A 23,723-nucleotide genomic window follows, 5' to 3' on the forward strand; every position below is an offset into this window, starting at 1 on the left:
GTGTGGTCACTCGTGCTTGTATTCCCAGCAGTTTGGGAGGCTGAGATAGGAGGATCACTTGAGGCCAGGCTTTTGAGACCAGCCTGGGCAACATAGTGAAACCCCATCTTTAAAAAAATTTTTTTTTTTGGCCGGGCGTGGTGGCTCACGCCTGTAATCCCAGCATTTTGGGAGGCCGAGGCAGGCGGATCACGAAGTCAGGAGATGGAGACCATCCTGGCTAACACGGTGAAACTCCGTCTCTACTAAAAATACAAAAAATTAGCTGATTGTGGTGGCAGACGCCTATAGTCCCAGCTACTCGGGAGGCTGAGGCAGGAGAATGGTGTGAACTCGGGAGGCAGAGCTTGCAGTGAGCCGAAATCGCGCCACTGCGCTCCAGCCTGGGCAACAGAGTGAGACTCTGTCCCAAAAAAAAAAAAAAAAATTTTTTTTTTTTTTTAATAAGCAGTGGCACACACATGTAGTCCCAGGGACTTAGGAGGCTAAGGTGGGAGGATTGCTCGAGCCCAGGAGCTCAAGGCTGCAGTGAGAGACAGAATGAGATCCCATCTCTTAAAAGAAATAATAATAAAAATAAAAGTTGAATCTGATGGATTACAAAAAACAAGCGCAAAGCACTATATGCTTCTTCCATGGGTCCCACATGGACCAGGAGCCTTTTGAATTCAGGGCCTGGTGCTGATTGCCCTCTGCCTATTTTTAGTACTCAGCACAGGGCGTTGCTCAGGGTGGGGGCTCCTGGGGGTAGAAGGCCAAGGGCTTTGGCTATAGTCCTGGCATCAAACTTGGGGTGTAATCCCAGTTCTTCCTCATAATATCAGGTTGGTGCAAAAGTAATTGTGGTTTTCACCATTAAAAGTGTGTGGTGTAGGGGGCTAGGGGAGGGATAGCATTAGGAAAAATACCTAATGTAGATCATGGGTTGACAGGTACAGCAAACCACCTTGGCATGTGTATACCTATGTAACAAACCTGCACGTTCTGCACATGAATGTGTTACTCCAGAACTTAAAGCATAAAAAAAAAAGAAAAAAAGTAATGTGACCCAGGGCAAGTCACTGCACTTCTCTGGACCTCAAGTTTCCCATCTGTAAATGGGCACAAGAAGGCTCTCCCTACCCAGTGATGAGGGAGAAAACCAAAGAGCTCTCATGTAAAGAATGCCTCTCCTCCAGTGTCTAGCAGCCAGCACAGAGTCTGCACACAGTAGGCACTCAATATGTTATTTATGATTATTATCATTACTATCATTGTTATTTCAAAACTGCATTTTCTTTTTTTTTTTCTTTTTTCCCAGGCTGGAGTGCAGTGGCGCAATCTCAGCTCACTGCAACCTCCGCCTCCTGGGTTCAAGCAATTCTCCTGCCTCAGCTTCCTGAGTAGCTGGGATTACAGGCATGCACCACCACTTCTGGCTAATTTTTTGTATTTTTAGTAGAGATGGGGTTTCACCATGTTGGCCAGACTGGTCCTGAACTCCTGACCTCAGGTGATCCACCCACCTTGGCATCCCAAAGTGCTGGGATTACAAGCATGAGCCACCGTGCCCGGCCAAAACTGCATTTCAATGTTCCCAGTGCCCAAGATAAATTAAGCTTTGGGTAAATCTGAGCTGTGCCCATTATCTGTGATAAAGAACTGAGTCATCCTCTCCTGCTCCCTGCTCCCAGCGCCAGCACACAGTAGGTGTAGAAAGATTGGGTGGGATTGGAAAGCTGCATCCTTTACATGGAGACACTGTTGGGGCCCCGTCCAGCTGGCAAGTGGGTGGGGTCAGATGATATCAAATATTGGGATGCCCTGGGTTTCAGGCCGGGAGAGAATAATAGCTGGTGTAGGAAGAAGGTGCTGAGAATGAAACTGGATCCAAATGCTGCCTCAACTCTGAGAACCTCCCCTCCTGGGAATACACAGCGAAGTCTGGCTCCTAACAAGGCTTGAGGAAGGGCTCTGCCCACCCGTCATGGAACAGGCTCTGAGACCTTCAGTGTCCTCTAACCAACCCCTGGCCCAGCCCCTCCTACCTTCACATAGTCGCCGCCAGCCTCCGGCTCTCCAGCAGCCCTGGAAGGAGAAAAGACAAGTGAGCGTCCCCAGCCCTGCTTGGCTCCCCAGCTGCCAGTCTCTTGCCTGCCTGCCTGGGGCCAGCACCTGGCCCTTAGGACCCCAGCAGGATCACCCTGAAGGCAGGAGGGGGCACTTAACAGCTGGCCTGGCTCCTTCACTTTCCAGCTGTGCACCCCTAGGCAAGTCCCTTCACCTCTCTGAGCCTGCATTTCGTATCCGTAAATCAGGAATAATGACAGCCTCTGCCCAATGGCGTTGACTCAAGGACTCAGGGCGTGATGGACATTACATGCTTATTATGGCGCCTGCTCCCAAACCACTTTCTTCACTGGACTTCGCACACCACGCTTCCCTGGTTTTCTTCTTCTGTCTGCCTTCCCCACCCCCTCCTCCCACCCCACCCCCCTCATCCCTGACTCTAAACACTGGAGGGCCCCAAGTGGGGATCAGCCCGTCCTCCTACCCTGCGCTCACTTCCTAGGGTAGAGTGACCCAGTCACAGCCACTGCCCAGCCAACTGCGGTGCCACTGCCGGTGCCAGAGGGCTACGGAATTGATTCTGCCCCCAGGGTGGAGAGCCTGGAGAGGCCAGAGGCCAGAGGTGGCTGTTTTTCCTTCCTTCCTCCTGAGGGCCACCGTGAACCACTCCCCCTACTGCACGGCCTTAAATGCTACCCCTACCCTCAGGCAGCCTGGACCTGCCCCTCCAACCCCAGAATCGGAAACCCAACTACCTCCTGGACACCTCCCCTTGGATATCTGAAGGCCATCTTCAACTTGTCGTATCCAAAGCAGAACTGTGGCTCCTCCCTGCCCCCTCCCCATCTTCCCCATCTCAGCTGATGTCAGTTTCCTCTTTCCTGCAGCTTTGGCCAAAAGCCTTGTGGTCCTTTGTGCCCCCTCTCTTCCATTCAGCTCCACACCCAGTCCACCAGGAAATCCTGCTGCTCCGCCGTCAGAATCCTCTCCGCATGTCCACCCCGTCCCCACAGCAGGGCCACCCTCGTGTCTCCAGTGGAGCAGAGGAGCCTTCCCTCGGGCTCCGTGTCCACTGTCACCCACAGTCAGCTTCTGCCCCAAGGCCAGAAGGCACCTAAGCTTACAACCTAAGCATTTGATGGCAAACACACCATCCTCAGCCCTTCAGCGGCTCCCATCTGTAGAAGAACAAAATCTAAACTCCTCTCCGTGGTCATGCAATTTATCATCCAAACCAGAACTTTTCTTCCTTTGTGAGAGTAAAGAGGGTACCACGATTATGCCAGAAAAACAGACATAAATTGGCTTACCTGTTCTCCAAACCACAAGGCCCTGTGTGGCCTGCTGTACCCGACAGCCACCCTGCCAACCCTCCAGGCTGTCTCCCTCGCACCTCATGTCCCTTATCCTGCCTCTGCCCCACCCTCCTTGGCAACTTGTTCCGGCCACAGGGCCTTCGCACTTGCTGTTCCCTCTGCCTGGAATGCTCTTCCCCAAGGGCTTCATGAAGCTTGTCCCTCCTCCCTCTTTATTCAGGGCTTTGCTTAATGTCACCTCTTCGGAGAAGCATTCCCTGACCTCCCCACCTCAAACAGTCCCTCGTTCCTTCACTCTGTGTTCCCAACCCTACTTTATTTTCAATTTTTGCAATTTCTCCCTGAAATGGCCACTTCATATTTATTTGTTGACTTAATTATCTGATGCCCTTATGAAAGTGTTGACTTTGTCTAAATCACCATTCAGACCCAGTCCCCAACACAGTGCCTGCAGGAGCTCAAGAAATATTGCTTAACGGCCGGGCGCGGTGGCTCACGCTTGTAATCCCAGCACTTTGGGAGGCCGAGGCGGGCGGATCACGAGGTCAGGAGATCGAGACCACGGTGAAACCCCGTCTCTATTAAAAATACAAAAAAATTAGCCGGGCGTGGTGGCGGGCGCCTGTAGTCCCAGCTACTCGGAGAGGCTGAGGCAGGAGAATGGCGTGAACCCGGGAGGCGGAGCTTGCAGTGAGCCGAGATTGCGCCACTGCACTCCAGCCTGGGCGACAGAGCCAGACTCCGTCTCAAAAAAAAAAAAAAAAAAAAAAAAAAAAAAAGAAATATTGCTTAAAGAAAAATTAGCCGGTCATGGCAGTGAAGGCCTGTAATCCTGGCTACTTGGGATGCTGAGGCAGGAGAATCACTTGAACCCAAGAAGAAGAGGTTGAAAGAAAGAAATATTGCTTAAAGGGGTTGCATGAATAGTAAACAGCCAATTTTAATTGTTAATCGCTGTCATCATTAAGGTTGTTAGGCTGGGTCCAGGTTCTCTGGCTAAGAAAGGCCTAGGCCTTCCCATCTGCAAAATGGGGAGGGGAGGTCGAATATCGGACCTCCTCCTCAAATACAGGGGCCTAGTATTTACAAACAAAAGAAAGCCAAGATAAAAAATAAAATTGTGAGTTCCCCCAATCCTAAAGCCAAAAGCTCCTCCTTGAGACATTGTCTGATAGCCCTCCCTGTTCTAACATTCTAGGGTTCTTCATCGCTAGTCTTCTCTCCTAGAAAGCCCTAGCTGGTAACTAACCACTGTCCCTCAAGCTACAGCCCAGCAACAGTAGGCTTTTGGGTTCTCTCTGTCCAGCAGCAGTGGGAGTGAGGTAGAGTAGGGCCCCTCCCCCATCCACCTCCGCCCACTTTTCCCGGGTGAGGCGTCCCATCCCAACATTTCCTGCTATTCAGGCCCGGAAATCCTCCCACTGCTGGGAACAGATTGGCCAGGACACTGGATCAACCCAGCGCTTCCTCCTGCTTCCTGTACTTCCCCTCGGGCTCTGGGACTGGGACAGGGGCAGAGCCTTGGAGACAGGGTGCCTGCACAAGAGATCAGGCCTGACTAGGGTGGCCAGATCCTATAGGGGTGCTCAGGGCAGAGGACCAGGTCAGGGAAGCTGAGGCTCTGGGGCCACTCTTTCACCCCATGGCCTCACCATGGGGTGGCGCTACAACACTCTGACATGTCCAAGGCACAATGACCATGTCCAGTTACAATCGCTGCCATCACTTGCCTGGACTATCATCACCACCTCCCACTGGCCTCCCTGCCTCCATCTGTGTCCCTGAGACCTATTCTCCCCGCACAGCAGCCACAGCAGTCCTGTTCAAATGAAGGCCAGATCACAGCTTTCCTCTGCTCCGACCCACTTGCGTGGCCCCCAGCTTCACTCACAGTAAGAGCCAAGGTCCTGGAAACAGCCTTGCACACTGACCCCACGGCCCACCACAGTCCCCCTCACCCGCACTGCTCCATCTCCCCCACCCCACCTCAGGGTCTTTGCACTTTCTATTCCTGCTGCCTGGAATATTTTTCCTGCAGTTATCCCCTGGGTTCCCTCCCTCCTGCTCTTTTTTGTTGTTGTTGTTGCTGTTGTTGTTGTTGTTGTTGTTGAGACGGAGTCTCGCTCCATCGCCCGGGCTGGAGTACAGTGGTGCGATCTTGGCTGACTGCAACCTCCGCCTCCCATGTCCCAGTGATTCTCCTGCCTCAGCCTCCCAAGTAGCTGGGATTACAGGTGACCACCACCATGCTGGGCTAATTTTTTGTATTTTTAGCAGAGACGGGGTTTCGCCATGTTGGCCAGGCTGGTCTTGAACTCCTGACCTCAGGTGATCTGCCTGCCTCAGCCTCCCAAAAAGTGCTGGGATTACAGGCATGAGCCACCATGCCTGGCCCTTCAGTTCTTTTTTTTGAGACAGAGTCTCACTCTGTCGTCTAGGCTGGGATGCAGTGGTGAGATCATGGCCACCGTAGCCTCGACCTCCTGGCTGGAGCGATCCTCCCATCTAAGCCTCCCAAAGTGCTGTGATTACAGGTGTGAGCGACCATACCCAACCCCTCCTTCAGTTCTTCACTAAAATGTCCCCTTCTCAGCAAGGCCTTCCCTGGCCACCCTTTCTGAAAGTGTGATCTTCCTCCACTACCACTTTCCCTTCCCTGCTTAATTCTGCTCTGACCCCTCATCTGACTTAGCACGCATTTCCTCTCACGCAGGGACTAGCTCCTCTCACTAGAACGTCAGCCCCACAAGGACAAGGGTTTGTGTTTCTGTCTAGACAATGTCAAGAACCATCAGGAACTTAGTAAATATATTTTTTTGAATGAATGAATGAGTGTCACAGCAGCCCCCGCAGCCCTGAGGACAAAGTCTAGTCCTCCTGGCTGGGCCATCTGTGACCCAGTCTCTGCTGGTCAAATCTCTTCTCTCTCCTCTCCCTTCCTTGCACTCTGGCCTCCCCAAACTTCCTCCAAAGAGCTCCACCCCCTGCAGCCTCAGGACCTTTGCACGTGCTGTTCCCTCTGCCTAGAATGTCCTCGCTCCCTGAGGCGCTCCCTGAGTAGGGTCATTCCTACTCAGCCTTCAGAGCTCAGTTTGCTTGGGGATTTCTAGAAAACTCTCCCTCCCATTGTAATGATCAAATCCAGGAATCAAAGCATCCATTTTCAAAACTCAGCTCCACTAATTAATTTATTTATTCCTCATTTTACAAACCTAAAAGAGAGTTCTCCTGCCATATTAGTGGTGAAATCAATTAATAAATAATAGTGACAATTGAGCTAAATCAGTCCCATTAATCATCAGCATTAATTATTTAAATAACCCCTTTCACTGCCTGTATTAACTGATTTGTTCTGATAACTGATACCACTTATTGCATACATTAGCTTAATTAATTGGATTAATGAGCAGCAATTAAAGCCCATTATCCTTATTTTCCCCCAATGCATGTTTAAATCTGAGCTTCACCCTCAGGGCCTTCATCATGGGCCAGAAGGAAGGGTGACGTTCCCCCAGGGGCCCTGTAGGAGAAGGGGTAGGGAGAGGCTGCCGTCCTGCCCCACCCTGGCCCTCTTTCATGAGGGTGACCTGGTCCTCTGCACAGGCCTGTCTGCTCTCTGTCCCTGTCTGTTCCCTTGGGCCTTGAGGCCTGGACATATGTCCTCAAGTGGAGACCTCCCCAACCTCTGCCACCTGCCTTTCAGCTTTTCCCCTGCCCCTGATCCCTGGCTCCCTGCCTTCCCTCTCTGAAGCTCAACTTCGTCATCTGTAAAGTGGGCACATTATAACTATCTCCCCAGAGGGGCTGTGAGGACCACATGAGAAGGAGGGGTGCAAGGTTCCCTGGCCCATGTGGGGCTCCTCTTGTTGCCCCAGGCTCCACCCATGAAGATCTGCCACCCTCCCACCATGCCCCTCCTGGGGGGCTGAAGTTTCTTTCCTTCCTGTTTTTTGTTTGTTTGTTTTTGAGATGGAGTCTTGCTCTGTTGCCCAGGCTGGAGTGCAGTGTCATGATCTCGGCTCACTGCAACCTCCGCCTCCCGGGTTCAAGTGATTCTCTTGCCTCAGCCTCCTGAGTAGCTGGGACTACAGGCTGAGCCCCCATGCCCGGCTAGTTTTCGTATTTTTTTTTTTTTTTTTTGAGACGGAGTCTCGCTCTGTCGCCCAGGCTGGAGTGCAGTGGCGCAATCTCGGCTCACTGCAAGCTCTGCCTCCCAGGTTCAAGCCATTCTCCTGCCTCAGCCTCTCCGAGTAGCTGGGACTACAGGCGCCCGCCACCACGCCCGGCTAATTTTTTGTATTTTTTAGTAGAGACGGGGTTTCACCGTGGTCTCGATCTCCTGACCTCGTGATCCGCCCGCCTCGGCCTCCCAAAGTGCTGGGATTACAAGCGTGAGCCACCGCGCCCGGCCTAGTTTTCGTATTTTTAGTAGAGATGGGGTTTCACCATGTTGGCCAGGCTGGTCTTGAACTCCTGGCACCAGGGGATCCACCTGCCTTGGCCTCCCAAAGTGCTGGGGTTACAGGCGTGAGCCCTGTGCCCAGCCTCTTTCCTTCCTTCACTCCCATCTTCACTCACCCACCGCAGAGAAGCAACAGGCACCTGCCTGCTCTGAGCTTCTCAGCCCTTAAAGGCCCTGGGCAAAAAGAGCTGGGTGGAAAGCCCCATCTCTCCCAGGACACCAGCTATGGGGCCTGTGGGATTCCCTGCCGGGAAGACTCTTGGCTTTAGCCCTGCCCCACTCCCCAAGATGGGCCACCATTGTGCCCAGCACATTCTGCTCCCTCTCCACCGTCTGGAGCCCTCAGTTTTCCTGAGTGGGCTGCGGTGTCTAGCAGGAGCTCAGGATGGGCGACAGCCCTGTAAGGAGAAGGCAGAGCAGGGGCCATTCTTCCCAGGGCGGAGCTGAGGATGCTGGGCCCTGAGAGCTGCCGCCCAAGTCTCAAAACCTGCCAAAGAAGAGAGAAAAGAAAAGGCATCTACTGAGTGCTAGCGGCTGAGGGAATGCCTGTGATCTCGAAGCCCCATTTTACAGGGGAGAAAACTGAAGCTTGTAACTTGACCCAGGGTATGCAGCTGCTCAGACTAGAACCAGATGGCCTGATGTCTAATTCTCTGTTCCATACATGGGCGGACTCCCCCAGACATTGGGAGCCACTTCTGGGTGCAGAGGAGGAGAAGCTAGAGAGGGAAGGCAAAGAAACAGACAAACAAAAACACAACATTTCAACCAGAGCCCAGAACCAATGTCAGGAAGAGGAAACGGGGTGGAGCCTGAGAGGGCCCTCGGCTGGGAGGTAGGAAGTGGCGTGGCTCTGGGCAAGTCCCTCTCATCTGGCCTCAGTTTCCCCTTCTACAGCATGAGTAGCTCCTGTTTACTGGTACTTGCTTGGGCCCAGCCCAGAATAAATGCTCCACCTGACATATCCCGTCCTCACAGTGACTCTATGAAGCAGGTGCTGTCATTGTTCTCAATTTACTGATGGGGAAACTAAGGCTCAGAGAAGAAAAGGGACTGGCTCAAGGTCACACGGTCAGTGGGCCTCTGAGCTACTGCTGTACCTGACCCCTATCCTCCCCAGCCCTCACCCCATGCAGGTCCAGCAGCCTGCAGCAGGGTCCCCTGAGGGTTTGGGGGGATGTGGATCCAGCTAGGGGTCGGGGGAACAGCCCATCCTTCCCAAGCCAGCCCAGTTCCCACAGCCCAAGGCGTCCGGGGGTCTCAAGGACTGTGAGAAAGTCTCCACAGGAAATGAGAGCCAGGAGCAGCTGGGCCCCTTCGGAAGACAAGGACTAGCCTCCCAGAGCCTGAAGAGGCTGCACAGACGCGGCCCACCACGACCCCCACCCCTGGTGGGTAATCGCTACCAGATGCCCGGCAGCTGACGTCACCCTGCAGGGCCGAGAGGGTCGTGGGACTCTGGGGAGAGTTGGGAATTCTTGGACCAGAATCAACATTCCAAAAGGAAATGGAGTGGTGGGGGGAGTATCCTGGCCTGTTTTCAGTGCCTGGCACCAGGGCTGGGGCAGGGGCAACACAGGGTACCCCTGGTTCTCAAGTCTCCGTTTCCTTCCAAACAGCCCCTTGGGAGTGAGGGTAGGGGCTTGGATCTCTAGGTGGGAGGCAAAGGACACTCAGATGAGGCACTAAAAAGCGACACAGAACAGCAATCAGATCCTCCTAAAAGTTCGAGGCTGCAGCAAGCTATGATTGAGCCGCTGCACTCTAGCCTGGGCAACAGAATAAAGCCCCTGTCTCAAAAAAATATCAAATACAGAAAAGATTCTCCTAAAAGAGGTCTTTTAAAAACATAAGTCACAGTGGTGCCTGCCGCTGCTCAAGGCCAGCAATGGCTCCCGTTTTGCTCAGCGCCAAAGCCAGGTCCTCGCTGGGCTCTTCCAGGCCCTACGTTATCTGCTCCCATTTCCATCCCAGCCTCCCAGCCCACCCCTCCCGGTTCTCCCCACCTTGCTCTGCCCTGGCCACAGTGGTCTCTGCTGTTCCTCAAACAGGCCACCTCAGGGCCTTTATACGCGCTGTTCCCTTGGCCTGGTATGCTCCTTTCCAGACAGCAAGAGGGTTTGTCCCTTCGTCTCCTTTGTTCAAACACCACTTCCTCACTGAGCCTTTCTTCCTGGCTAACCTTCTTAAATTGGCACCACCAGCCACTCCCCATTTTTGCCAACCAATTCTAGAGCTGATTTTAAATTTTCTCGGTAAGGCTTTTCTCTTCTAGTCGACCACAGAACTCATTTATCTTGTCTGTTATCTGTCTCCCCTGCCCTGGAATGGGGACTTCATGAGGGCAAGGTTTTGTCTGCCATGCTCACTGCTATCTCCCAGAACCTAGAACAGTGTCTGAGGCATAGCTGTACCTCAGTCAAAATGAAAATGAGTATCATTCCCATTCAACTAACTGCATCAACTCAAGCAAGTTATTAGCCTCACAAAAATCTCAACATCTTCATCTGTAAAATGGGCTCCTTTCCAGGGGGTCATGGGAAGTCATTTGAAATAATGGTAGAAAAAGCTGGCTGGGCGCGATGGCTCACGCCTGTAATCCCAGCATTTTGGGAGGCTGAAGCGGGCGGATCACCTGAGGTCAGGAGTTCGAGATCAGCCTGACCAACATGGAGAAACTACGTCTCTACTAAAAATACAAAAAAAAAAAAAAATTAGCCAGGCGTGGTGGCGCACGCCTGTAATCCCAGCTACTTGGGAGGCTGAGGCAGGAGAATCACTTGAACCCAGGAGGTGGAGGTTGCGGTGAGCCGAGATCACACCATTGCACCCCAGCCTGGGCAACGAGAGCAAAACTCCGTCTTGGAAAAAAAAAAAAAAGAAAGAAAGAAAAAAGAAAAGGAAAAGCTTTGAGATTTTTACTTGCAAGAGGGGAAATGTGAACTAGTGGTTGAGCTTGGGCTTAGGACCTAGTCAGGCCTGGGATCAAATAGTTAGGCCTGACACCCAATTTCTCTGTGACCCCAGGAGAGTCCCTTCCCCTCTCTAAGCCTCAGTCTCCTCACTGGCAAAATGGGGCAAGTAGAGGCTCCCATCTCACACCCCAGTCTAGTGTTGAGCTAGACAACACCTGTCAGGTGCTTGCTGGTTGTCAGCTGGTGATCATGCCTGGTGGGACCCTCGCCTGACAATTCCAGTGTGGGTGGGCGTGGGATAGGGAGTGCTGGGGCTTCCTGTCCCTCTCCAGGCCTCTGCTTCCTCTTCTGTAAGATGGATTGAGGAGGGAGGGTGCCTCTCTGGGACCTGCAGAAGACTGAGGGTCCTTGGGAGGTAGGGGGCAGGCTAGGCTGGTGCTTTCCTTTTTTGGGGGGGGAGCTAAAGGTCCCTCCTCCCTCCTTCCTCTTCATCCCCATGATCTCAGCAGGGAACAGGACACCAGGAAACCCCTGCAGCCTCACCTCTTCCCCTTCCTTCCTCCTGCTCCAGGTGCACCCTGCCTCCCCAGGGGTGGGGGAGGGACGCTGTCTCCCCAGCTTAGGCCTGGGACGGCCTCCTCTAGACACTCAGGAACAGGGCCCCCGAACTTGCTCACTGGCATTTCCCAAATGTCCTCCTCCCCAAACTGGATGGATCCTCAGAGACCATCTCAGGCCCACCTGGGCTACTTGGGAGACTAAAGACCAGAATGGGGCAGGGCTAGTCTGAGATCTCATGGGCCAGGCTGCTCCCCTGACTCCAGGGCACAGGGTTGAGGTTCAGGGACTTCTGGAAAGAATGTTCAACAGTCCCTGGGGGGCAGATGGAGCACTGGGTCCCGGGGCACCAGAAGGGGGCTCAATCTGGTCTGCTAACCCCATCCTCCTCGGGACACTTCAGATGCTGGAGGGGAAGAGTCTCTTCATTTCCTTGGTCAGCTCCTGGCTAAGCATGATGCCAGAGGCACTGTTAGGCCCACCAGAGCTCTGTCCACAGGCGAAGAAGGCTTGGGCTGGGTCCTGGACTTGCCATTCTCAAGGTTTCTCAAGGCCACCTTTCTCAGCAGCCCTGGCCCTGCTGGAGAGGAATGTGCTGCCAAGGTGTTAAGAGCATGGGCCAGGAAGCTGGGATTAAACCCTGGTTCTGACGCTTACTGGCTGTGTCAAACTCGGCAGGCAATCTTTCTTCCCTCATCTATAAAATGGGGGTGATAGTAGTACTTCTCTCCTGGGGCTGTTGTGTAGAGTAGATAAGCAGATGCCTGACTTGCGGTGACAAAGTTACACCCAAAGAAAGCTGGCTTAGAAAAGTCCCTGATGCTAACCCCACCCCCAAATTTGTCAGTTGCCCCAGGGGTGCAGGTTTCCTCCTTTCGATCTCTCCTGCTCCCCGCTGGCCCTCCCCAGGCCCAGCTCGGTCACTCACCCTCGGGACCCCAGCGCGGGGCACCTTCGACCCACAGCAGTCATGCTTCCCCCGCTGTCGCCGCCGGCAGCCCGGGGACCTCCTAAGCCCAGCGGCTCCCTCCTTTCTCAGGCCACGGAGCTGCGGAGTTCAGTGCCGGACTCCGGGGGCGGAGACTGACCTGTAGACCACGCCTTCCGGACACGCCCCTGCGCTCCTTGCCTGGCCCCGCTCCACCGCCTACTCCACCGGCAGGGAAGGACGCTCTCCGCCTCGGACACGGCCCTTCGCCTGCGGTCTCGCTCCGCCCCCTCCCCATCAGTCAGTGTCGGGAAGGCCGCGTGCCCTAGCACACCCTTCCGCCTCGCCCGCCCGGCTCCAGCGCTCGCTTCCCCAGCAGCTCTCCTCGCGCAGCCTGGGGTAGGCCACGCCCCTAGACACGCCCTCAACTCCGCCTCGCCTCGCCCCACCCCGCCCCGCCCCGCTCCCGCGAAACTCGGCTTCCCTGGGTGGGAGGGGCCAGGCTTCTGGTGCAGTCTCATACCTTGGGGTGTCTTAGAACGCCCCAGGACCCATCATCAGGCCCTCTCAGCTACATACAATCCTTGTTCCTCTACGCCCGAATGAGGACGAATGTAGGAGGTGATGGCAGAAGGCAGCCGGGGATGGTGGAAAAACATGAGTTCTATTAACCGTAAATATAGCATTCCCATTTACTGAGTGCAGCATGCCAGCCACTGTGTTGAGATTTTACAGGTATGTTATTCTTGAATCCTCACCACAACCCGACCAGGTAGGTGCTGTTGTTATGTCCATTTATCAGATGAGAAACTGAGGCTCCAAGAGAGGAACAGATTTGTCCAGTCATGCAGCCAGTAAGAAGCAGAATCTGGACTGGATTCACTCTACCCCTTTACATGGTCCTCCTCACTGATCAGGGGTCTAGGCAATTACAGCTCAGAGACAGAGGCTGTGCTTGGTGTCTCAGGAAAAAGCTGCTCAAGAAAGTTACCAGAAAAAAAAAAAGAAAGAAAGGTCCCAGAACTCTGGCCCTACAATTACTTTTGCTCAACTGACTTTTTTTTTTTTTTTTTTTTTTGAGTTGAAGTCTCACTTTGTCACCCAGGCTGGCGCGATCTTGGCTCACTGCAACCTCTGCCTCCCAGGTTCAAGCAATTCTGCTGCCTCAGCTTCCCTAGTAGCTGGGATTACAGGTGTCTGCCACCACGCCTGGCTAAGTTTTGTATTTTTAGTAGAGATAGGGTTTCACCGTGTTGGTCAGGCTGGTCTCTTTGGCCAGGCTAGTGTCGAACTCCTGACCTTGTGATCGGCCTACCTCGGCCACCCAAAGTGTTGGGATTACAGGCGTGAGCCACTGCGCCTGGCCAGCTGACTTTTTTTCTTTATTTCGACAGGCACATGTGACTGGTGTGGTTGAGACAAAGGTTCTAAGGATTGAAAAGCCGGGGACTCCTTTGGCTGGGGTTGAGGGGTCTCCCCGGGTGTGAAAGACATGGCCCTAGGATTGAGAAGGTGGTGAGTCCAATGTGCTACATAAGTGTGCAGCCTCTGGAAGGAAGCAGATTCCTGCTCAAATCCCGGTTCTGTGTAACCTTGGCTGAGTCTCAGTTTCCCAATCTGTAAGTGGGGCTAATAATTGAATCTGTTTTGTTTTTTTTTTTTTTTGAGACTGAGTCTTGCTCTGTTGCCCAGTCTGGAGTACAGTGGTGTGATCTCGGCTCACTGCAACCTCCACCTCCCAAGTTCAAGCAATTCTCGTGCCTCCACCTCCTGAGTAACTGGGATCACAGGCACGCGCCACCACGCCCTGCTAGTTTTTGTATTTTTAGTAGAGACGGGGTTTCACCGTGTCGGCCAGGCTGTTTTCAAACTCCTAGCCTCCCAAAATACTGGGATTACAGGCATGAGCCACGGCACCCAGCCTTAATGATTGAATCTTCTATGGAGTCTTCAGTGAGATATTTGTTTTGATACCCAGTAAAAATGCTTACTAAATGGGAGCTATTGTCCTATCATCACAATTTGTATTTTTACATGAACTCAACTCACCCTATAAACAAATTAAGCTGACAAATGGTTTTCTAGACTAGGTGGAGGTATTGTCCAGCAGAACTAATGGTGACGATTTGGGTGAGGGGGTTCAGGGCAGGGGTCTAGTGACTGGGTTTAGGACCCATTCAGCAGCTGAGGGCCCATGCTAGAGGCTGACTGGGGCTTTGGAGGCAGGGGGTCTCGGTTCACATGCTGGCTTTGTCATTAGCAAATATGCGCCCTGACTGAGGCAGATGACGTCACTCTGTGAATCTCAGCTTCCTTATCTGTCCTATGGAAACAGTAACAGTCTCTCCTTGCCAGTTTTCTTTTGCTAATTACAAGTAAAGGGTTTAGCACAGTACCTGGTCTACAGTAAGCACTTGGTCAATGTGTAGGTTTTTTTCTTTTTAACCCAGATGTGTACTGGGTTAAAAAGAAGCCCGGGCCCGGTGGCTCACGCCTATAATCCCAGCACTTTGGGAGGCCAAGGCAGGCAGATCACCTGAGGTCAGGAGTTCGAGGCCAGCCTGGCCAACATGGTGAAATCCTGTCTCTACTAAAAATACAAAAATTAGCCCGGCGTGGTGTTGGGCGCCTGTAGTCCCAGCTACTCAGGAGGCTGAGGCAGGAGAATTGCTTGAACCTGGGAGGCAGAGGTTGCAGTGAACCGGGATCATACCACTGCACTCCAGCCTGAGAGACAGAGCAACACTCTGTGTCAAAAAAAAAGAAAAAAACAGAAGCCATCCCTGCAGGTCCCAACCAGCCCCTGGGCACCTACCTTTCTAAGTGCACGTCCCTGGGAGGTCTCTCCTCTTCTATGTCTCCTGTGGGGACCTCAGGCTTTCTGATTGTGTCTACCTCCACTGCTGAAGGGTTGGGTTCCATTGCTGGGGTGTCCTCTAGAGGGCCAATGGCCTTCACCATCACCTCTTTGGCTGCCTCCAAGCCTGGGGGGTCGGGTAGACCTCGCGGTACCAGGTTGGGCTTGGGACCCACCTCCTGGGCCTGCCGGGCGGCCTGTGAGTTCTGTGCTTTCTTGATGCTGGGGCGAGGCATGGTGCCCATGTGGCTGTACATGTCACTGGAGCGGGCATAGGCTGGGGGACTCTTGGGCACCGTCACCATGTCATCCTGCGTGGCTTCAAAGGTGTCAGGCTCCAAATGGGACTGCCTACTGATGGGAGCTGAGGATCGTCTCAGAGTGAAGGACCGAGGGAGGTTGGAGAGACTCCCAAAGCCCTTGAACTTGAAGAACTCTAGCAGAGGGGAAGGGAAGGAAAAGAAGTTAATGACAATGTCAACATCAATAATAACAATGAACAATTCCTTGCAGTTTCACTCGGTGAGGGGCTAAAGAGGGCTGGGGGCTTCCCAGACTCCCCTTCTAAAATTGTTAACACACCCCTAGAAGTGGTATAAGATGGGAGCTTTGGGGTCACGTGGCCCTGGACTTGAATTCCTGCTCTTTAACATCCTAGCTGTGTGACCTTAGGCAAGTCACTTGACCTCTCTAAGCTGAGCCTCATTCTCCACATCAGTAAAATAGAGATTCTAGCACCTACCCACTAAGGCAATGTGAGAATTACAGAAAAGCTTAGGCCAGGCGTGGTGGCTCACTCCTGTAATCCCAGCACTTTGGGAGGCCGAGGCAGGTGGATCACCTGAGGTCAGGAGTTCTTTACCAGCCTGGACAACATGATGAAACCCCTTCTCTACTAAAAATACAAACATTAGCCGGGTGTGGTGGCGCACCTGTAATCCCAGCTGCTTGGGAGGCTGAAGCAGGAGAATTGCTTGAACCCAGGAGGCGGAGGTTGCAGTGAGCCGAGACTGCACCATTGCACTCCAGCCTGGACAATAAGAGCAAAACTCCATCTCAAAATTAAAAAAAAAAAAATGAAAAAGGAAGAAAAGCTTATAAATAACGTGCTTGACATGGTGCTTGGCACACAGAATAGCCTCATTCAGAATTAGCAAAGACTATGATGATGATGATGATGATGACAATAAATGTCTCTGGGCTGGGTGTGGTGGCTCACACCTGTCATCCCAACACTTTGGAAAGATGAGCCAGGAGGATTGCTTGAGGTCAGGAGTTCAAAACCAGCCTCGGGCCGGGCGCGGTGGCTCACGCTTGTAATCCCAGCACTTTGGGAGGCCGAGGCGGGCGGATCACGAGGTCAGCAGATCGAGACCACGGTGAGACCCCGTCTCTACTAAAAATACAAAAAAATTAGCCGGGTGTAGTGGCGGGCGCCTGTAGTCCCAGCTACTCGGAGAGGCTGAGGCAGGAGAATGGCGTGAACCCGGGAGGCGGAGCTTGCAGTGAGCCGAGACTGCGCCACTGCACTCCAGCCTGGGCGACAGAGCAAGACTCCGTCTCAAAAAAAAAAAAAAAAAAACCAGCCTCGGCAACATAGCAAGACCCTGTCTCTACAAAAAATAAAAAAGTAAGGCCTGGTGCCGTAGCTCACTCCTGTGATCCCAGCACTTTGGGAGGCTGAGGCAGGCGGATCATCTGAGGTCAGGAGTTCGAGACCAGCCTGGTCAACATGGTGAAACCCTGTCTCTACTAAAAATACAAAAATTAGCTGGGCATGGTGCATGCCTGTAATCCCAGCTACCCTGGAGGTGGAAGTTGCAGTGAGCCGAGATTGCACCATTGCACTCCAACCTGGGCGACAAGAGTGAGACACCATCTCAAAATAAATAAATAAATAAATAAAAATAAAAAGTTAGCTGGACGTGCTGGTGTGTGCCTGTAATCCCAGCTACTTGGGAGGCTGAGGCAGGAGGATGGCTTGAAACCAGGAGTTCAAGGTTGCCGTGTACTATGATGGCACCACTGCACTCCAGCCTGAGCAACAGAGCAAGAGCCTGTCCTAATAGTAATAATTATTTATTTGTTATTTTTTCTTTTGAGACACCGTCTCGCTCTGTCACCCAGGCTGGAGTGCAGTGGTGCAATCTTGGCTCACTGCAACCTCCACCTCCCAGGTTCAAGCGATTCTCCTGCCTCAGCCTCCCGAGTAGCTAGGATTACAGGCACGTGCCACCACGCCCAGCTGGTTTTTGTATTTTTAGTAGAGACAGGGTTTCACCATGCTGGCCAGGCTAGTCTTAAACTCCTGGCCTCAAGGGATCCACCCACCTCGGCCTCCCAAAGTGTTGGGATTATAGGGGTGAGCCACCGTGCCTGGCCACTAATAATAATAATTTAAAATTTTCTGAAAATGATTCTGCATCTGCCAAACCTGTGCTGCATGAATTCTCAGCATAGCTCAGTGACACAGTTTAATCCCCATTTTCCAGATGCGAAAATTGATATTCAGAGCAGTGTAATGAACCGAGGTCACACTGCTGGTAGGTGGAGCAGGTATGCGTGTTTTGTGCTCGTGTAGGGGGTTGGGGGGTGTTCCAGCCAGCCTCTGTGCACCTGGGGTGGGGGTGGAATGAGGAGGGGGTTGTTGCGAGCCTGAGGGTCGCCCTGTCTGTGGTTCTCTCCTTCCTGTCAGCTGAGCCCAGCTCCAGACTCAAGAGGAACGGCCGGGGTGATACCATCTCCTGGTTTCCGCGGGGGTGCATGCGAGTTTCCTCCCCCTGCCCCCAGCTGTGGGACTGTCCCTTCTCACAGCCACCACCAACTGACTTCCCCACAGCCTCCACCAACTGACTTCCCCACAGCCTCCACCAACTGACTTCCCCACAGCCTCCACCAACTGACTTCCCCACAGCCTCCAGATGAGCAAAAAAGGAAAAACTCTGGCATTTTCCACATCCTCAGTGTCCTCTACCTCCTCAGCTGTTCGCACCCACGCTGGGATGCAGGTAGGATGCCCCCAGTTGACAAGGGAGGAAACTGAGGCCCAGCAATGGGGAGGGACTGCCCCAGGGTCACACAGCAAGGCCATAGCTGAGCCTGGACACAGGCCCAGGGCTCGGCACCGCTGGGTCAGTGCTCAGGGGTTTGCTTCCCAGCCCTGCGGGCCCTATTTGGTTATTGCCTTGGTCTCCTGAGAAACGTGGTCGGCAAATGTGGCCGCTCTGCCCTTCCGCTGCATGTAGTAGGGGTGGAAATTGCATCAGTGGCCAGAGGGAGGACCCCCAACCGCCTTCTTTCTCAGCACCACTGGTTTTGTCTCCTGGGCACCAGACGTTTGGAGGAGATAGTGGGGGCCGGGAGGGAAACTGAGGCCCAGAGTCCAGAGTCTGGGATTGGACCCTGCTCAATAGCCCGTGTGACCTCAGGCAAGTCTCCGGGCCTCAGCATTGCCATCTGGGAAATGCAGTCACAATCACTGCCCTTTATACCACCCGTCCCCAACACTGGTGGGGTCAGATCAAAGGAATCAGGAGACAGAAAAAGTTTGCTGGGACTGGGAAGGACAGACACAGGAAAACAGAGCAGGGGACGAGTGTGGCCCCTCACCCTGGAGCCTGGTTCTAGTAGCTCTGGGCTCTTTCCCCACCCAAGTGTTGGGTCCCAGCCTCACTGCTGTTGGGAATGTGGGACAGTATCTCATGACACCCCCATCCCCTGCCGCCCCAGTAACTTCCCACCTGGGATCCCACGACGCCCCCATCCCCCTGCCGCCCCAGTAACCCCATCCCCCTGCAGCCCCGGTAACTCCCCACCTGGGATCCCATGATGCCCCCATCCTCCTGCCGCCCCGGTAACTCCCCACCTGGGATCCCATGACGCCCCCATCCCCCTGCTGCCCCAGTAACTCCCCACCTGGGATCCCATGTGAACCCAGGCCTTCGGGCAGGGGATGGAGTGTGTGAACGCCTCCCCTGCCCGGCCGCGAGGTCAGAGACAGCCAGAGACACAGTAGACTGCAGAGATCGAGAGACACGGTGGGGAGACAAAGAGACAGAGATAAGAGAAGCACAGAGATGGAGAATGAAGTCAGTCAGAGAGAGAGACAGAGATGCTGGGCCAGAGTGGCAGCCAGAAAGCCATGGGATGCCCAGAAGCGGAGACGTCTGCAGAGAGACAGTGATGGACAAAGAGAAACAGAAACAAGGCCAGAAACAGGAGGATCGCTTGAGCCCAGGAGATCGAGACCAGCCTGGGCAACAAAGTGAGACCCCACCCCGGTCTCTAGAAAAAAAAAAATCAGTTTTATTTTACTTTATTTATTTACTTATTTTTTGAGATGCAGTCTCGCTGTGTCGCCCAGACTGGAGTGCAGTGGTGCAATCTCGGCTCACTGCAATCTCCACCTCCCGGGTTCAAGCATTTCTTCTGCCTCAGCCTCCTGAGTAGCTGGGATTACAGGTGCGTGCCACCATACCTGGCTAATTTTTTGTATTTTTAGTAGAGAGGGGTTTCACCATGTTGGCCAGGTTCTCGAACTCCTGACCTCAGGTGATCCACCAGCCTCAGCCTCCCAAAGTGCTGAGATTACAGGCGTGAGCCACCACCGCACCCGGCCAGAAAAAAAAAAATTAATTGTGCCTGGAGTCCTAGCTACTTGCCTAGCGTCTTAGGAGGCTGAGGTGGGAGGATCGCTTGAGCCTGGGAGGTCAAGGCTGCAGTGAGCTGAGATTGTGCCACTGCACTCCAGCCTGGGTGACAGAGACACTGGTGTCCAAAAGTAAAAAACAAAAAAAAGGAAAAGAGTGAGAGAGAGAGAAACAGAAATGAGACAGTGATGAAGAAACAGATGCAGAGAGAGGCCCAGAGGAGAGCCAGGGATGGAGGACAGTGCAGACGGCACCCCGCACTCACTGAACTTTTTGCTGGTCTTCTTGGTCCCCTCTGTCATCTTGGCAAGTTGTGCGAAGCCCTTGGCCAGCTTGCGAGTGGCCACTCAAGGCTCTGGACATCAAAGTTGAGGTGCCTCTCCCACCTCCCCTTCCCCTTTCTCTCACTCGCTTCCTCTGTGTATTTTTAAACCAGTGAAACTCCCACAGCTCCACCCTCCCCACCCTCTCCGCAGGAGGCGGGGGCTGGGGCCTCTCCTAGCCCCAGCCCCTATGGGCCGCCTCCTTGGCCTCAGCAGCAGGGGCAGGGGACAGACCGTAAGCCCGTGGGACCTGGAAGGTCTAAGGAGCAAGCCGCAGGCTCTGGGAATGGAGCCCAGTGGGCTGGGGGCCGCTGGGGACCTGCCAACAGCTGTCAGGGGGCCTGGCCGTCAGGCTGGGAAGGTGAGGGGAGTCAGGCCTGTGTGCAGGGCAGTTGCTTCTCAGCCTTTGTACCCAGGAGAGGGACTGGCAGCCGCAGATGGGAGAGTGCTGTGGTCAGGCCTGAGGACTCTGGGCCCCCCAGACCCAAGTTCCACTCTTGGCTGGCCATTTTGCCACCGTGTGATGTCCTCCCGTGAACCGGGGGTACTTGCAGTGCCCACTTCATTGGGTTCAGCCGTTGGTGTAGGGCCTGGCACAGAATCGGTGCCTACCAAAGCACAGTCACCGCTTTCCAAGCTATCAGGGAGATGTCATCATGTGGTCCACTGTACCCACTGGACAGAGATGGTGAAACCAAGGCACAGAGAGGCAGAGGGATTTCCCCAGGTACCACAGCTGGTTGCTGGCCCAGACTGGGTCACAACTCTCCCTTCTAGGCCCCTTAACCCACGAGCTGGTGCCTTTCCACCCTACAAACTTCCTGCGTGTGCATGCTCAGGTGGGCAGACCGAGATGAGGAAATGCAACCTCCCCTCCACGGGTCATCCTGGACATCTGCAAAGGGTGTCAGCAGCTGCTGGGGCTGGGGGCGGGGCCCAAGACCCAGGGCTGCCAATCCCAGCTACTTCCACCTCCCAAGCCTCAGTCACCTAATTTCTAGAATGGGGAGAAGTGGGAGGTATGCAGCCAACCTGCCGACCTGCGGGGTTCGGTGTTTTATCCTGGACCCCAGGCTGGCAACCCAAGCTGTGAGAGGAGTCCACTGCCATCTGATAGGGCACTTCCTGCATCCTCCATTAACAGTAACAGCCCCAGGGTGGGCGCGGTGGCTCATGCCTGTAATCCCAGCATCTTGGGAGGCCGAGGTGGGTAGATCACCTGAGGTCAGGGGTTCGAGCACAGCCTGGCCAACATAGTGAAACCTAGTCTCTACTAAAAACACATTTTAAAAAATTAGCCGGGTGTGGTGGTGTGCACCTGCATTCCCAGCTACTTGGGAGGCTGAGGCAGGAGAATTGAACCAGGGAAGCGGAGCTTGCAGTGAGCCGAGATCGTGCCACTGCACTCCAGCCTGGCAACAGAGGGAGACCCTATCTCAAAAAAAAAAAAAAAAGCAGAGGCAGACACTGGACAGACTGACAACCAAGTGTCCTAACTCCCTGGCTGGTGTCCCCTAGCGGAAGATAGAAAGTAGGTCCGAGGCTTCTGTCCCAGGAGGGGGTTGCAGTGTGACTTGGGTTAGCTGCCAAGGCTGTGCTGCTTCCTGGCCAGGCCTGCTCCCGACTTGCTGTGTGATCCCGCACAAGACACTTTGCTTCTCCGGGCCACGGTTTCCTCATCTGTTAAATGGAGCCACAGCATCTCCCCTTTCCTGGGGTTGTTGGGAGGGTGAGAGAAGCAAACACTGGTCCAAGCCAGCACACCGTGGGCCTCCGCGAGCCCTGGCTGTGGTTGCTGAGAGATGGGCACAGATAAGGGGCAGATTGGCTCAGGACAGGGAATCCTGACAGGCAGGCACAAGGCACGAGACCTGGGAGTCTCAGCCACAGAGATGCCGTGTTGCTGCGGCAGAGGCGCCTCGTCAGTGCTGGGGCCTGTCTGCTCTTGGCCCGGGCGCCAGGGCAGTTTCTGGCACCCCTAGGAGAATGAATAGGGCTCAGTGTGGTGGCTCCGCTGAGCTCAGAGCCCCCTTTGTGCTGCCTGGAGTGGCCGTTAGGAGTGCGGCCGAGGACCTGCCGGCGGGTGGCTGTCCTGCAGGAGCTCTTCAGCTTGCAGTGGAGGGCAGGCCAGCCTGGCCCGCGGTCCCCTGCCTTGAACACCCCCGAGTACTTTCCTGCCTCCAGGCCTTCGCTCAGGCTGGCCTCACACCACCGGGAATGCAGCTCTGCCCTCCCCGCCTCAGGCTTTTACCTCCTTTGGATCCCTGCAGGTTGGCTTGAGGCTATAGTGCCCCAGGATCCCTGAACTCATTTCTTTTTTCTTTTCTTTCTTTCTTTCTTTTTTTTTTTTTGAGACAGAGTCTTAAAAAAACTTAAGACAGAGACTTAAAAAAAAAACTCGTCACCCAGGATAGAGTTCAGTGGCGCAATCTTAGTACCGCAACCTCCACCTCCCGAGTTTAAGCAATTCTCCTGCCTCAGCCTCCCAAGTAGCTGAGATTACAGGCACGCCCCACCACGCCCGGCTTATTTATTTATTTATTTATTTATTTATTTATTTATTTATTAGTAGAGACGGGGTTTCACTATGTTGCTCAGGCTGGTCTTGAACTCCTGACCTCAGGTGATCCTCCAGCCTCAGCCTCCCAAACAGCTGGGATTACAGGCGTGAGCCACCACGCCCAGCCCCCTGCTCTCACTTCTGTCCCCTATCCTTGCCCCTCTTCCTCAGTCTGTGACTCAAGCAGGGACAGTGTGGCGGGGGGGGCTATGGGGAGGAGGGAGAAGACAGGCTCACAGACAGGGCAGAGTTGGAGACCTTAAACTTCATCGTTAAAGGCATCAGGCCCAGGCAATCCTGGGTTCAATCCTCACCTCCATGACTTTGGGCAAGTCATGTCACCTCTCTGAGCCTCTTTTTTTTTTTCCCATCAGTAAAATAGGATAAATATAACATCCCTTACATGATCTCATGGCAGCAAAATAAAATATTTATACCAAGAGTATCATTTTGATTTAATCCCCTTGTGTCCTTATTTGCATGTTCCAAACAGACCTGAAGCCTTCTGAGAGAGGCCAGGGCCTTACCCATCCACACTAGCCCCCTTCCATATGAGGACTGGATCATGGGTGCTCAACAGATGCTTCTCCCTCAGTTGACCTGACATTGGGGACAGTGTGGGATGATGGCAACTGACCCTGGGCTTTGAGAGTAAAGAGACCTGGCTTTGAATCCCAGCTTCATAGCTTCCTGGCTGTGTAGCCTAGGGCAGGCCACACCAATCTGGGCCTCAATTTCCCCTTTTATAACTTGGGTCTAATAATAGCAACCTCCTAATAGGGCTGCTGGAGAGTTTCAGGGAGACAACGCAAGTCAACCCCAGGCCAGGCACCGAGTCAGTTCCTGGCTAGTGTGGGCAGAATTTCTGTGATTAATTGATGGATTGATTGGAGACGATTTCGCTCTTGTTGCCCAGGCTGGGTGCAGTCGCCGGATCTCAGCTAACTGCAACCTGCCCGGACTCTGCACTCACTCTCAGACTCAAGTGATTCTTCTGCCTCAGGCCTCCTGAGTAGCTGGGATTACAGGCGCCACCACGTCCGGCTAATTTTCTGTATTTTTATTAGAGACAGGGTTTCGTCATGTTGGCCAGGTTGGTCTCGAAC

The 23,723-nt window shown here is 53.7% G+C and overlaps 1 protein-coding gene across 3 annotated transcripts in view; it reads right to left on the bottom strand.

Moving 5' to 3' along the window:
• Window positions 1-20,296, bottom strand: part of SH2D3C (SH2 domain containing 3C) — a 41,199-nt gene extending 20,903 nt beyond the window's left edge. The window contains exons 1-3 of one of the 3 annotated variants that reach the window (XM_032165189.2): window positions 20,000-20,296; window positions 15,044-15,521; window positions 2,028-2,067 (exon numbers count right to left, since the gene is read on the bottom strand). In XM_032165189.2, coding sequence (XP_032021080.1) covers window positions 2,028-2,067; window positions 15,044-15,521; window positions 20,000-20,036 — 555 coding nt within the window. In that variant the 5' untranslated portion in view covers window positions 20,037-20,296. Of the gene's footprint in view, window positions 1-2,027; window positions 2,068-9,833; window positions 10,200-12,228; window positions 12,614-15,043; window positions 15,522-19,999 lie in introns of those variants that run through there. The other 2 variants (XM_032165193.2, XM_032165192.2) reach the window with 2 other exon arrangements.
• Window positions 20,297-23,723: the final 3,427 nt, after the last annotated feature.

This window comes from Hylobates moloch, unplaced genomic scaffold (assembly GCF_009828535.3).
Source record: "Hylobates moloch isolate HMO894 unplaced genomic scaffold, HMol_V3 SCAFFOLD_10, whole genome shotgun sequence".
NCBI lineage: Eukaryota > Metazoa > Chordata > Mammalia > Primates > Hylobatidae > Hylobates > Hylobates moloch.